Genomic DNA, 16047 nt, shown 5'->3' with positions numbered 1-16047 from the left:
CTGTTCCAGAGCGAGTTGTTATTGACATAATAATACAGGCTCTTACCCTCCAGTGGGCAACAAGTGTCGGCTACTTTTTCTCCCTGGCTTGAATCGCTATATATCGCCGTATATCCCTCCCGTGATACTTCCACTGGTGTTCACCGGCTCGTCAGGACTTGTCTACGGTGTACATTCCGGTCTCCCGGTGGGACTCCACCTTATCCGCCCAAAACGCCCCGGAGCTCCACACTACAGGCCCGACCTGTCTGCCTCAGTCTGATCCTACCGCTCCGCGCGTCCGCTTCCACTCCGCGGAGAAACAACCAGGAAGAAGTTGAGTAACCGGGCTTTCCTCTCTCTAACTCCTCCCATTCTCATTGCTGGAACGCTGGCAGTTGAAAACTATTGGAAGTTGACTCTAGTGACGTTTTTCAAAAATATTACCTTGGGATAATTTGACAATATTGGCATAAATTGGATGGGCAGGTAAAGTACAGTCAGAGTGTGTGTGTGTGTGTGTGGACGGATCTTTTTGTTTTGTCCCCCTTCCCTCCTCCCCTCTCTCCCTCTCGCTGTCTGTCCCCCTCCTTTCTCCCTCCCTCTCTCTGTCCCCCTTCCCCCTCATCTCTCTCTCTTCCTCTCTTTCTATGCCCCCCATCCCTCTCTCTCTCTATTCCCCCTTCCCCTCCTCCTCTCTCTCCCTCTCTTTCTATTCCCCCTTCCCCTCCTCCTATCTCTCCCTCTCTCTGTCCCCTTCCCCTCCTCTCTCTCTCTCTCTCTATTCCCCCTTCCCCTCCTCCTCTCTCCCCCTCTCTCTTTCCCCCTTCCCCCTCTCTCTCTCTCTGTTCCTTCCCCTCCTCCATGCCCCCTTCCTCCTCTCTCTATGTCCCCGTCCCTTCCTCCTCCTCTCTCTATGTCCCCGTCCCTTCCTCCTCCTCTATGTCCCCGTCCCTTCCTCCTCTCTCTCTATGTCCCCGTCCCTTCCTCCTCTCTCTCTATGTCCCCGTCCCTTCCTCCTCCTCTCTATGTCCCCGTCCCTTCCTCCTCCTCTCTATGTCCCCGTCCCTTTCTCCTCCTCTCTCCATGTCCCCGCCCACTCCTCCCTCCCTATGTCCCCGTCCCCTCCTCTCTCTCTGTCCAGCTTCCCCTCCTCCTCTCTCTCTCCCTTTCTCTCGCTCTCTCTCTATGTCCCACTTCCCCTCTCTCTCTCTAACTGCTGACAGGGAAGTCTGAGTCATAACTCTTAAACATCCTGCCTACTGATTCAGCTGCATAGTGTTAACATAGTAAAGTTCTCCATGTCTACCAGTCATCTGTCAGATACTTTCAAATCAGTTGCGCTTGATCTATTTGCCCTGCCGAGTTTAATGGAACCCACACAAAAAGTCCCACAAGTGCAAACTCAGAACCCTGAACGCTGGTGAAGCTACATGTGGATTTTTTTTCATGTTCTTTCATGTCTCCCATATGTAAACTAAGGGGCACTGAGTTCTTACTGTGTCTCTGTGTGTGTGGAGGGTGACATGGGCTGTTCTGTCAGATCAGTCCCACTCTTGCTCCCGTGATATCCCACATGGATGTGTTCACTCAGGGTGTCTCACGATCTGGACGTCTGCCCACATACCTGGCTGCACCTTGGCCTTTTACCTGTATACACATACTCCAGCAAATATAATGCTCTTGGGTGTGATGATTAAACATGTATTTGCATACTACCACACACACATGTATGAATGAGTGTCGTAGACAGTGTATGCTGAATTTTTATTTTTATATGTTAGCAGCTGGAAAGTTGTGCACGGGGGTATGGAGGGCAGTCTCTTCTAGGAATGTGCCAAGGGCTTTCAGGGCCACACCCAACTTCCCTTTAATCAATCGCTCTCATCTCCACCCCCTCTCTGACTCACACCCTGGCCATAGAGCAGAGCCACAGGACTGGGCCTGACTCTGGGCAGCAGATAAACCCTGGCCTGGATAAGCACACTGGAAGCTGGATGGTAAACTAAAGAGTGGATTAGGAGTTTGAGAGAAATCCTGTCTGCAGCAGCACCAGTCTATTGCACTCTCTCTCAACCATAGAGACATGAGTTGAGAAGGGGAGGTTAAGAGTGGGTTTAGATCCTCAGTCAATACACACAGACACATGTTATTTAACTAGGCAAGTCAGTTAAGAACAAATTCTTATTTACAATGATTGCCTAGGAACAGTTAACTGCCTTGTTCAGGGGCAGAATGACAGATTTTTTACCTTGTCAGCTCAGGGATTTGAACCAGCAACCTTTCAGTTACTGGCCCAACACTCTAACCACTAGGCTACCTGCTACCCCTGCCACAGAGTACATACATATACTACACATGCGAAAATGTCTACGTTGCCCTTCTAGTGAGCTTTCCCACAATGCATTTCCCACACTGTAATGTCAAACCTGTGTATCAGGTGACTCACTGCAACCCAAACGCACTGAGGTCAAACACACAGTGGAGCCGAAATGCTTCCAGGTCATTTCTCACCTTAGTGTAGGGGAGTAAAGATAAACAGCAACAGGTGTTTTTCCCTGTGTGTGTGTGTGTGTGTAACTGTGATAAATGACAATCATGTGTTGGTTAAATAATTAACACACAAGACATCTGTGCTAACTACCTCTGTTGGCTTCAGATTACTGGTTCCAGTCGAGATGTGTGTTTGTGGCTTCTCCAGTATGAAGGAACAAGAAAAGTAAATTACTATACAAGTATGTGACAGAATACTAGAGAGATGAAAACTTCATCTTAAGACACCCCCCTCCACCCCCACCCCCACACACACCCCCCTCAGCGGTTCTGCAGCATTAGTACATACCAGTGTCTGTCGAATGGAATACGGCCGATGCCATAATTAACATAATTAGTCGGCTGATTCTATAATTAACATAATTACATTGTTATGCATGTAAAGGTTACTCTCAAGCTAGATACACACCCGGTGGTATTTATTTAACCTTATACCAGGGAAGACCCTTGTGTCACGTTCGTCATAACGAGGAATACATTCCTCTTTAATAAACAAAGAACACGGAAACAAAATAACAACACAAACATGACACTAATTACACCAAGTGCTGCCATGCAACTACACATAGACAATAACCCATCAACCAAAACGGAAAATGGCAACCTAAATAGGATCCCCAATCAGAGACAACGATAAACAGCTGTCTCTGATTGGGAACCAATTCAGGCCACCATAGACCTACATTTACCTAGACAATACCAAAACCCCATAGATATACAAAAAACCCTAGACAAGAAAAACATACATACCACCCTCGTCACACCCTGACCTAACCAAAATAATAAAGAAAACAAAGATAACTAAGGTCAGGGGGTGATACCTTGTCTTTATGAGGGCGTTCTCATCCCAGCCAGAGGCAGTTTTATCGACCGGTAGAAAATCACGGCAGTACACTAACCCAATTTTAGATGTTATGCATTTCCTTGACCTTACTGAAACTACACCTAACCTAAATTAATGTTGACCCCTATGTCTAAATGTAAACATTTCTGCTGCCGGTTGAATATCCACTTCTTTTCAATAAGGCCTAAATACCTAGGTTACCATTACAAGATATAAACTCAGCAAAAAATAAACATCCTCTTAATGTCAACCTCGTTTATTTTCAGCAAACTTAACATGTGTAAATATTTAAATGAACATTAAAAGATTCAACAACTGAGACATAAACTGAACAAGTTCCACAGACATGTGACTAACATAAATGGAATAAAGTATCCCTGAACAAAGGGGGGTGTTAAATCAAAAGTAACAGTCAGTATCTGATGTGGCCACCAGCTGCATTAAGTTCTGCAGTGCATCTCCCACTCATGGACTGCACCAGATTTTCCAGTTCTTGCTGTGAGATGTTACTCCACTCTTCCACCAAAGCACCTGCAAATTCCCAGACATTTCTGGGGGGGGGAATGGCCCTAGCCCTCACCCTCCGATCCAACAGGTCCCAGACATGCTCAGTGGGATTGAGATCCGGGCTCTTCGCTGGCCATGGCAGAACACTGACATTCCTGTCTTGCAGGAAATAATGCACAGAACGAGCAGTATGGCTGGTGGCATTGTCATGCTGGAGGGTCATGTCAGGATGAGCCACATGAGGGAGGAGGATGTCTTCCCTGTAACGCACAGGGTTGAGAATGCCTGCAATGACAACAAGCTCAGTCCGATGATGCTGTGACACACCACCCGACCATGACGGACCCTCCACCTCCAAATCGATCCCGCTCCAGAATTACAGGCCTCGGTGTAACGCTCATTCCTTTGACGATAAACATGAATCTGACCATCACCCCTGGTGAGACAAAACTGCGACTCGTTAGGCAAGAGCACTTTTTGCTAGTCCTGTCTGGTCCAGCAACGGTGGGTTTGTGCCCATAGGCAACGTTGTTGCCGGTGATGTCTGGTGAGGGCCTGCCTTACAACAGGCCTACAAGCCCTCAGTCCAGCCTCTCAGCCTATTACGGACAGTCTGAGTACTGATGGAGGGATTGTGCATTCCTGATGTAACTTGGGCAATTGTTGTTGCCATCTTGTACCTGTCCTGCAGGTGTGATGTTCAGATGTACCGATCCTGTGCAGGTGTTGTTACACGTGCCCACTGAGAGGACGATCAGCTGTCCGTCCTGTCTCCCTGTCTTAGGCATCTCACACTACGGACATTGCAATTTATTGCCCTGGTCACATCTGCAGTCCTCATGCCTCCTTACAGCATGCCTAAGGCACGTTCACGCAGATGAGCAGGGACTCTAGGCATCTTTCTTTTGGTGTTTTTCAGTCAGTAGAAAGGCCTCTTTTGTGTCCTATGTTTTCATAACTGTGACCTTAATTGCCTACCGTCTGTAAGCAGTTAGTATCTTAACGACCGTTCCACAGGTGTATGTTCATTAATTGTTTATGGTTCATTGAACAAGCATGGGAAACCGTGTTTAAACCCTTTACAATGAAAATCTGTGAAGTTATTTGGATTTTTACGATTTATCTTTGCTGAGTTTATGTGTGTATGTGTCTGTCTGTGTGACTGTCAGTGGTAGAAAAAGTACTACATTCTCATACTTGAGTAAAAGTAAAGATATTACTAGAAAATGACGCAAGTAAAAGTGGAAGTCACCCAGTAAAATACTACTAGAGTAAAAGTGGAAGTCACCCAGTAAAATACTACTAGAGTAAAAGTCTTAAAGTATTTGGTTTTAAATATATTTAAGTATCAAAAGTAAAAGTACAAATAATTTTTAAAAATCCTTAAATTAAGCAAACCAGACGGCAGAATTTAAAAAAATTACGGATTGCCATAAACTCCAACACTCAAACATAATTTACAAACAAAGCATTTGTGTTTAGTAAGTCCACCAGATCAGAGGCAGTAGGGATGACCAGGGATGTTCTCTTGATGTGTGTGAATTGGACCATTTTCCTGTCCAGCTAAGCATTCAAAATGTAATGAGAACTTTTGGGTGTCAGGGAAAATGTATGAAATAAAAAGTGCATTATTTTCTTTAGGAATGTAGTGAAGTAAAAGTAAAAGTTGTCAACAATATAAATAGTAAAGTACAGATACCCCCAAAAACGACTTAAGTAGTACTTTAAAGTATTTTTACTTAAGTACTTTACACCACTGGTGACTGTCTGTGTTGCATTCATGTTGGTGATGTTTGTTTATTCTTATCCGTGTGAGACTCTCAATCCACAAACACGTAACCCTCAACCAGCATAGACAACTGTATTTAATCTGTTTAAAAGCAGACTGCTCAGCAGCAAATAAATAATTAATAAAGAATGACGTACAAATGATTCAGAACCACAACATCAAACAGGGGGACCTCAATACACAACATCAAACAGGGGACCTCAATACACAACATCAAACAGGGGACCTCAATACACAACATCAAACAGGGGACCTCAATACACAACATCAAACAGGGGACCTCAATACACAACATCAAACAGGGGGACCTCAATACACAACATCAAACAGGGGACCTCAATACACAACATCAAACAGGGGACCTCAATACACAACATCAAACAGGGGACCTCAATACACAACATCAAACAGGGGGACCTCAATACACAACATCAAACAGGGGACCTCAATACACACCATCAAACAGGGGACCTCAATACACAACATCAAACAGGGGACCTCAATACACAACATCAAACAGGGGACCTCAATACACAACATCAAACAGGGGACCTCAATACACAACATCAAACAGGGGACCTCAATACACAACATCAAACAGGGGACCTCAATACACAACATCAAACAGGGGGACCTCAATACACAACATCAAACAGGGGACCTCAATACACAACATCAAACAGGGGACCTCAATACACACCATCAAACAGGGGACCTCAATACACAACATCAAACAGGGGACCTCAATACACAACATCAAACAGGGGACCTCAATACACAACATCAAACAGGGGACCTCAATACACAACATCAAACAGGGGACCTCAATACACAACATCAAACAGGGGACCTCAATACACAACATCAAACAGGGGACCTCAATACACAACATCAAACAGGGGACCTCAATACACAACATCAAACAGGGGACCTCAATACACAACATCAAACAGGGGACCTCAATACACAACATCAAACAGGGGACCTCAATACACAACATCAAACAGGGGACCTCAATACACAACATCAAACAGGGGACCTCAATACACAACATCAAACAGGGGACCTCAATACACAACATCAAACAGGGGACCTCAATACACAACATCAAACAGGGGACCTCAATACACAACATCAAACAGGGGACCTCAATACACAACATCAAACAGGGGACCTCAATACACAACATCAAACAGGGGACCTCAATACACAACATCAAACAGGGGACCTCAATACACAACATCAAACAGGGGACCTCAATACACAACATCAAACAGGGACCTCAATACACAACATCAAACAGGGGACCTCAATACACAACATCAAACAGGGGACCTCAATACACAACATCAAACAGGGGACCTCAATACACAACATCAAACAGGGGACCTCAATACACAACATCAAACAGGGGACCTCAATACACAACATCAAACAGGGGACCTCAATACACAACATCAAACAGGGACCTCAATACACAACATCAAACAGGGGACCTCAATACACAACATCAAACAGGGGACCTCAATACACAACATCAAACAGGGGACCTCAATACACAACATCAAACAGGGGACCTCAATACACAACATCAAACAGGGGACCTCAATACACAACATCAAACAGGGGACCTCAATACACAACATCAAACAGGGACCTCAATACACAACATCAAACAGGGGACCTCAATACACAACATCAAACAGGGGACCTCAATACACAACATCAAACAGGGGACCTCAATACACAACATCAAACAGGGGACCTCAATACACAACATCAAACAGGGGACCTCAATACACAACATCAAACAGGGGACCTCAATACACAACATCAAACAGGGGACCTCAATACACAACATCAAACAGGGGACCTCAATACACAACATCAAACAGGGGACCTCAATACACAACATCAAACAGGGGACCTCAATACACAACATCAAACAGGGGACCTCAATACACAACATCAAACAGGGGACCTCAATACACAACATCAAACAGGGGACCTCAATACACAACATCAAACAGGGGACCTCAATACACAACATCAAACAGGGGACCTCAATACACAACATCAAACAGGGGACCTCAATACACAACATCAAACAGGGGACCTCAATACACAACATCAAACAGGGGACCTCAATACACAACATCAAACAGGGACCTCAATACACAACATCAAACAGGGGGACCTCAATACACAACATCAAACAGGGGACCTCAATACACAACATCAAACAGGGGACCTCAATACACAACATCAAACAGGGGGACCTCAATACACAACATCAAACAGGGGACCTCAATACACAACATCAAACAGGGGACCTCAATACACAACATCAAACAGGGGACCTCAATACACAACATCAAACAGGGGACCTCAATACACAACATCAAACAGGGGACCTCAATACACAACATCAAACAGGGGACCTCAATACACAACATCAAACAGGGGACCTCAATACACAACATCAAACAGGGACCTCAATACACAACATCAAACAGGGGACCTCAATACACAACATCAAACAGGGGACCTCAATACACAACATCAAACAGGGGACCTCAATACACAACATCAAACAGGGGACCTCAATACACAACATCAAACAGGGGACCTCAATACACAACATCAAACAGGGGACCTCAATACACAACATCAAACAGGGGACCTCAATACACAACATCAAACAGGGGACCTCAATACACAACATCAAACAGGGGACCTCAATACACAACATCAAACAGGGGACCTCAATACACAACATCAAACAGGGGACCTCAATACACAACATCAAACAGGGGACCTCAATACACAACATCAAACAGGGGACCTCAATACACAACATCAAACAGGGGACCTCAATACACAACATCAAACAGGGGACCTCAATACACAACATCAAACAGGGACCTCAATACACAACATCAAACAGGGGACCTCAATACACAACATCAAACAGGGGACCTCAATACACAACATCAAACAGGGGACCTCAATACACAACATCAAACAGGGGACCTCAATACACAACATCAAACAGGGACCTCAATACACAACATCAAACAGGGGACCTCAATACACAACATCAAACAGGGGACCTCAATACACAACATCAAACAGGGACCTCAATACACAACATCAAACAGGGGACCTCAATACACAACATCAAACAGGGGACCTCAATACACAACATCAAACAGGGGACCTCAATACACAACATCAAACAGGGGACCTCAATACACAACATCAAACAGGGGACCTCAATACACAACATCAAACAGGGGACCTCAATACACAACATCAAACAGGGACCTCAATACACAACATCAAACAGGGACCTCAATACACAACATCAAACAGGGGACCTCAATACACAACATCAAACAGGGGGACCTCAATACACAACATCAAACAGGGGACCTCAATACACAACATCAAACAGAGGACCTCAATACACAACATCAAACAGGGGACCTCAATACACAACATCAAACAGGGGACCTCAATACACAACATCAAACAGGGGACCTCAATACACAACATCAAACAGGGGGACCTCAATACACAACATCAAACAGGGGACCTCAATACACAACATCAAACAGGGGACCTCAATACACAACATCAAACAGGGGACCTCAATACACAACATCAAACAGGGGACCTCAATACACAACATCAAACAGGGGACCTCAATACACAACATCAAACAGGGGACCTCAATACACAACATCAAACAGGGGACCTCAATACACAACATCAAACAGGGGACCTCAATACACAACATCAAACAGGGGACCTCAATACACAACATCAAACAGGGGACCTCAATACACAACATCAAACAGGGGACCTCAATACACAACATCAAACAGGGGACCTCAATACACAACATCAAACAGGGGACCTCAATACACAACATCAAACAGGGACCTCAATACACAACATCAAACAGGGGACCTCAATACACAACATCAAACAGGGGACCTCAATACACAACATCAAACAGGGGACCTCAATACACAACATCAAACAGGGGACCTCAATACACAACATCAAACAGGGGACCTCAATACACAACATCAAACAGGGGACCTCAATACACAACATCAAACAGGGGACCTCAATACACAACATCAAACAGGGGACCTCAATACACAACATCAAACAGGGGACCTCAATACACAACATCAGACAGGGGACCTCAATACACAACATCAAACAGGGGACCTCAATACACAACATCAAACAGGGGACCTCAATACACAACATCAAACAGGGGACCTCAATACACAACATCAAACAGGGGGACCTCAATACACAACATCAAACAGGGGACCTCAATACACAACATCAAACAGGGGACCTCAATACACAACATCAAACAGGGGACCTCAATACACAACATCAAACAGGGGACCTCAATACACAACATCAAACAGGGGACCTCAATACACAACATCAAGGGCAGAAGAACAATCACAAAACATTCACAACTTTGCTTCTACCCACGGAACCCTCTCTAACTATGAGCCATGGTAATACTTGTAATTGTACACAGTGGTCGTTTTTACAGTGTACAGTTCCAGGGTTCAGTCTGTGTGTTTGTCTGCTGTGTCAGTCGAAGTCTGCCTCCTGGCCTCATCCAGCGCCTCCTCTAGATGGCAGAGCTGAGACAACTTCAGCTGTTCTATACCCCCCCACACACACACACACACAGACATAGATACATCACAGTTGCACACCCGATGGTGCTAATAGCCCATGTTAAAGTCTATTGTGTTTAAAGTCTACAGTCATCAGTTTCTTACCAGCCTTCAGCAGCTGAGACTTGGCGTTTTCAACGCTCTCTATTTCAGCAGGCAGTCTGTCTGGGCTCTGGATGGAAGACGCAACACTTAGTATTCACAGATCTGGAAAGACTGGATATGTGAAAGAAACATAGAAGAAGCTTCTCGGAAATCTTTCAGATTTCTCACAGGTACGAGCAGACAAACTCACAAAGACAGAGTGCAGGTTCTTATGCTGCTCTATCAGCTGCTGGAGCTGGTTTTCAAACTTCATCCTGTCAGAAAAAAAACACAATACATAGTCTGATCTCTCTAATGGCTGTTGGTTCAAGCCCCCATTCTGACTGTTCCCCCTGCACCGCTACATAGTTACCGGTGTTTCCTGTGTTTGAGTTTAGTCTCCTGGATCTGACATCTGTACTGTTCTATCAGGTCCTCACTCTTCCTGTTAAGCTGCTGCTGCCTGTGAACAAGGACACATACACACTTAACTTGGTCAGGTGCTGCACAGGAGATGAGGAATGTCAGCCACTGTGATATGCTTCCTGCCACTGTGGTTTATTGAGACGCAGACCAACGTGTCTTATGAATGTACATTTAACCTTTATTTAACTAGGCAAGTCAGTTAAGAACAAATTCTTATTTACAATGACAGACTACTCCGGCCAAACGTGCGCTGCCCTATGGGACTCCCAATCATGGCCGGATGTGATACAGCCTGGATTTGAACCAGGGACTGTAGTGACGCCTCTTGCACTGAGATGTGGTGCCTTAGACCACTGTCTTTGTCAGGTCCTACAGAATTGAGCGTTCAAATAACTCACAGTGGGATCATAGCAGAGTTCATGTCTTTACCAGCAGCAGCTTTCTGACATATGCCGTGTCTTCATCCTGTTTTGTCAGGATTTTTAGAGTCAAAGTTTCCACCTGCAGATGTGTAGAGTTGAACCAAACACCAGATGTTGCTGAATAACTCCTCACGTCACAGGTTCGGTTCGGTATGTTAGTCCATGATGCCAATAAATCCATTGTTCTGTTTTCAAGTCTTTCCCTTTGTATATGATTTAATCTTAAACTGACTCTGAATAGAGATCATGTCCGCTCTAGGCCTGCATTAACATGAAGATATGCTGCCATCTAGTGTTTGATCTGAAGAAGGGATCTGGTCTGGAAGCTGGCTACTTGACCACATGACAAGGTGGGTGGAGACTGGAGGGGAAGGTGCATACCAGGCAGGTGTAACTGCTCACCTGGTAGAGTCCTGTTCCATCTCTTCACACTGGAACTGCAGCACCATGCACGACTCTGGGATAAAAACATCATCATCAGTTTTAAATTGACAAAAACAACTGTAAACGTATTACCTTTGAGAGCACTATGGATTTCAGGCAGAGAAGGGAATAAGGTCTACTGATTTTGGTAGTAGGTTCATTCATGTGTTGTAATATTCGGTAACTAGAAAATGAAGAATTACTGACTGATAAATGGGATCAGATATTTGAGACTGACCACAATCATCAGCTCTAACATCAGCATAGCATCGAGATGAGTCAGTGTGTAATATAACGAACCCTGAAAGTCAAATAAGACAAACGTCTCCACTAAAGGCTTACTCTATTCTAACCCAATCACCATTCTGTTGCCATGTTGTCATGGCAGGAATCTCTCAGTATTTCCAGAATGGCTACTTTTGTCATGACATAAATACAAATGTATCTTACTTTTTTAACAAAGCGAAGAGAAAAGAAAATTATAAAAATAAAAGGACAACCTTGTAAAAATACTATAACAACTTAATACAACGCCTTGCAACCTTTTCTAGCGATGTTAGCCTCATTATAAGCTGTGCTAAGGCCATACAAATTAGGAAGTTGTGTATCTCTTTCGTGGAAGGTTGAGGACATTACTTTTGGCGATAATCTTTAAACTTTTCCGTTTTTATTTTTGAGAAATGTGAGGGGCATCTGTTAAACGTTGAATAAAATGTGTATGGCCTTAACGTAAAAGTGAGTGTTCTGTGTGTTGTCACCTTCTTTCTCTTTGTGGACTCCCTCCAGTTGGTAAGCTTCCGTCTGTACTGGGGGAAGAAGAACAAGTGATGCTGGTGTCATCCATTTTGTACACTTCAGGACTACTAGAATACCAAAACTACTAAGCGTCACTTCATATTTTTCTAAACTGTTCCAATACTTTAAACAAGAAGCCTGTCTTCGAAGTAGGCTTATCTCTGATCTGAGATTGTTGGATGGCTGAAAGCAGGAGATCATTTCCCCCCAATCTAGTCGTATTGGATTAGTGATTACCCAAAGGAAGCAACCCACTAGGCACACACTGGTTGAATCAACATGGTTTCCACATCATTCAATTAAATTAAGTGGAAACCATGTTGAATTGATGTCTGTGTCCAGTGGGAAGGGAAGAATAACAAAGGATGTAGCTAATATTACTTAGTATGAGAGCAAAACCAGATTTCTTCAGGGTTTCTTACGGGCATCGAGTTCTTCCTGCAAAGTGTCTCTGAGTGACTGGGCCTCTTTCACCTCCTCCTCTATAGCTCTCTTACCTGAGAGGAAACACCAAAAACACATACATCCACACCACACTGTATGCATAACCACACTTTTACTGACACAACCATTATGGCTTGCAGGATGCTATCTTCAGCTAGATTAATTATGACAAAAAATACTGAATCAAATTTTTGTTATTAGCCTGAGTTCATTTATCATGTATATTTTAAACCCTAATCAACCTTGCTCTTCCATTAGGCATTTATGATTAATTTGTAGTGTGGAAGGGGTTAATAATAGCTACCTTGTTGCAGCCTTTTAAGTTTATTCATCAGCTGCTCAACTTTGGGCTCGACATCTTCATGCCCACCTGAAATATATATCAGCTTGACTTCTTAGGACATTATTCTCGAGGCAAATATTTGAAAACATTTTTGATATGAGATATATCTAGCAAAGTCAAAAATGTTGTATGTTTGCCTGACATTACCCTCTTTCGTAGAAGGTCTAAGGACATCCTCAACATTAAAAGATGAACCTGTAAAGAAACAAACAAGTGCTATTGAGAAATAACCATAGCTAACGTTAGCTGGGAGGGAAAAGGCTAGGAAGTTAGCTATTGAATGTGGCGTAGCTACTGAGGCTATCTATAGTAGCTAGCTAGCTAACTTCTTATCAAGTTGGACACCAAGTACACTTGTAAAAAAATATATATATATATCACTAGCTAGTTAATTATCACTAACCTACATACACGCTCATTTTGAATACTTTGATTTCTCCTTCCAAAAAGAGAGAGAAAGCGACCTTTGTATCGTGAAATAAATTCTCATAACATTTCAAATATAGGTAACTGTCTGCGGTCTTTCCCTCAGGGACGTTATAAACTGGCAGCATTCGACGTGTGTTCGCAGCGCGCGGGGCAGGGGCAGGTTGGGACAACCTCGCCCCGTTCCACGACAGGTGCCCGATGGGCCAGCAGCACAACGACGGGGTTCTCTTTGTGTACCAGCAGAAAGATTGTGATTATTTTTTGTTATTTGATGTTGTTGTTGCCCATAAGAGGTATATCCAGAGCTGCTTTCACTTTCTGAAAAGTGTTGAATATTTATTGATTCAAGACATTTCAGCTTTTCATTTTTTATTAAACATAATACTTTTTTTTTTTAATTCAAAAACATAATTCCACTTTGACATTATTGGGTATTATGTATAGATCAGTGAAATCTCAATTTAATACATTTTTAATTTAGGCTGTAACATAACAAAATGTGGAAAAAGTCAAAGGGTGTGAATACTTTCTAAATGCACGTATATCAAATCAAATCAAACTTTATTTGTCACATGCGACGAATGAAAGTGTAGACTTTACCGTGAAATTATAAAAGCCTACACTAACAGTGTAGTTCAAATATTTACCAAGTAGACTACAATAAAAAGTAATAATAAAAAGTAACACAATAAGAGTAACAATAATGAGGCTAAATACAGGTGGCACCGAATCAGTGTGCTGGGTACAGGTTAGTTGAGGTAATTTGTACATGTAGGTGGGGGTGAAGTGACTATGCATTCAATAAACAGACTTACAGTCATGTGTGCATACATTCTACGTATGGGTGGTCCCGGGATCGAACCCACTACCCTGGCGTTACAAGCGCCATGCTCTACCAACTGAGCTACAGAAGGACCACAACTTGAAACTCTCGACCCGCTCCACTACAGCCATGTCAATGTTAATGGGGGCCTGTTCGCCACCTTTTCCTGTAGTCCATGACGGGCTCCTCTCAAAAAGTATGTTTTTGCTTCTTACTAAAACAAAAACTCTAGGCTATGGAGGAGAAACTGATACTCTGTCTCTCAATTCAATTTCAATTTAAGGGCTTTATGCTATAGTTTCGAAACATATGTTTACATTGCCAAAGCAAGTGAAATAGATAAACAAAAAGGGATAAAGAATATGTGAAATAAACAATAACAAATAAACAGTAAACATTACACTCAAATCGCCCTTACACAGCCTGGATGAGTAATATCGGTCATTGTCCTGTTATAATTATATTCCCACTAAGCACATCCAGATGGGATGTGTATCGCTGTCAGGATGCTGTGGTAGCCATGCTAGTTAAGTGTGCCTTGAAATCTAAATAAATCACAGACAATGCAATGAACTTATTTATCCTCCTTCCCAGCTGAGTTGTGAGTGGACAGAAACACTCTGCCGCAATATAGGGGACTTCTCTGATTGGCCAGATGAGTTCCTCCGGGCAGTCGGACTCCGGGCAGTCGGACTCCGGGCAGTCGGACTCTTCCATAGGACAGTTCGGTTATCAATCTGGACAACAGGCGTCTCAAGTTGGACAGAGCCTCTGAGTTGATATAATGGTTCTCTGTGATTGGATGGCAAGATACTCCGACTGGACTGATGGCTTCTCTGATTTGCTCTGGAGATTTCTCTGCTCCCAATTCACCCAGTCCTGATGGCATGCAAGAGGATGAGAGCTGGAGGAGGTGAAAAGGGAAGAGGAGAGGACAGAGTGAGTGAGGTAAATCCGGTAATAAACAGAGAGATGAAAGAAGAGGGGATATAGAGGCGGACCATCGATGTCACTGTGTAACGTCATCTCCTCATAAATGGCAACATCCAACTCCAGCACCTAACAGAAAGACAGGAAGACACACACACACCCCTATCTTGGGCACACACACACACCTGCCCGAAGAACACCACACACACACCTGTCTTGTGCACACCTGCCCAACAAACACCACACACACACCTGTCTTGTGCACACACACAGTGCCCACACAAACACCACACACACACCTGTCTTGTGCACACCATCTTAGAGACTACATAATTTGAGACTACTGAGACGCAGCCAGACTCTGTCCAGTTGAGATACAGAAGGACCCACGGTGTCATGTGTATGTCTATTAGCGTGTAGTTGAGGCAAGTCGGGATTTTATTGGTGTCCTTGATGGTACCTCTGAGGCCAACACCTGTAGGTCCTTGTCTGCGTCCATCTCAGTGAAGATGGTCAGCTGATACCTCCTCGTTCC

The 16047-nt window shown here is 43.8% G+C and overlaps 2 protein-coding genes across 38 annotated transcripts in view; both read right to left on the bottom strand.

The window, feature by feature from the left end:
* LOC118376307 (protein FAM83H-like) overlaps positions 1 to 315 on the bottom strand; it is a 37966-nt gene extending 37651 nt beyond the window's left edge. For both annotated transcript variants that reach the window (XM_052469513.1, XM_052469512.1), the window contains exon 1: positions 47 to 315. The gene's annotated coding sequence lies outside the window, so the exon portion shown is untranslated. The remainder of the gene's footprint in view (positions 1 to 46) is intronic.
* Positions 316 to 5730: 5415 nt separating this feature from the next.
* Positions 5731 to 13956, bottom strand: si:ch211-199g17.9 (uncharacterized protein LOC108180085 homolog). Of its 36 annotated transcripts, none has more exons than XM_052469474.1 (15): positions 13734 to 13956; positions 13478 to 13525; positions 13292 to 13357; positions 12966 to 13040; positions 12507 to 12554; positions 11728 to 11782; positions 10851 to 10940; positions 10689 to 10752; positions 10499 to 10565; positions 9891 to 10377; positions 9053 to 9107; positions 7842 to 8032; positions 6361 to 6441; positions 6198 to 6306; positions 5731 to 6116 (listed from the first exon to the last, which is right to left on the bottom strand). In XM_052469474.1, exons 1-10 carry the CDS (start codon positions 13882 to 13884, stop codon positions 10280 to 10282), a joined length of 762 nt encoding a protein of 253 aa, XP_052325434.1. In that variant the 5' UTR covers positions 13885 to 13956; the 3' UTR covers positions 5731 to 6116; positions 6198 to 6306; positions 6361 to 6441; positions 7842 to 8032; positions 9053 to 9107; positions 9891 to 10279. The 36 variants fall into 36 exon arrangements, with proteins under 36 accessions (XP_052325434.1, XP_052325437.1, XP_052325446.1 ...); XM_052469477.1 differs by having other exon boundaries at positions 6252 to 6306; XM_052469486.1 differs by having other exon boundaries at positions 5731 to 6061; positions 6252 to 6306.
* Positions 13957 to 16047: the final 2091 nt, after the last annotated feature.

This window comes from Oncorhynchus keta, chromosome 19 (genome assembly GCF_023373465.1).
Source record: "Oncorhynchus keta strain PuntledgeMale-10-30-2019 chromosome 19, Oket_V2, whole genome shotgun sequence".
NCBI lineage: Eukaryota > Metazoa > Chordata > Actinopteri > Salmoniformes > Salmonidae > Oncorhynchus > Oncorhynchus keta.
Note: the sequence above shows the minus strand (reverse complement) of the source record. Positions and strands in the feature narration are given on the sequence as shown.

Coding starts and splice junctions, on each gene's coding strand:
- si:ch211-199g17.9 (XM_052469467.1), bottom strand. CDS start 13,884: ATGCTGCCAGTTTATAACGTCCCTGAGGGAAAGACCGCAGACAGTTAC. Junction 11,783..12,506: donor AGTCCACAAAGAGAAAGAAG/GTGACAACACAC, acceptor TTTTTATCCCAG/AGTCGTGCATGGTGCTGCAG. Junction 10,566..10,688: donor AGAACCTGCACTCTGTCTTT/GTGAGTTTGTCT, acceptor TCTTCCATCCAG/AGCCCAGACAGACTGCCTGC.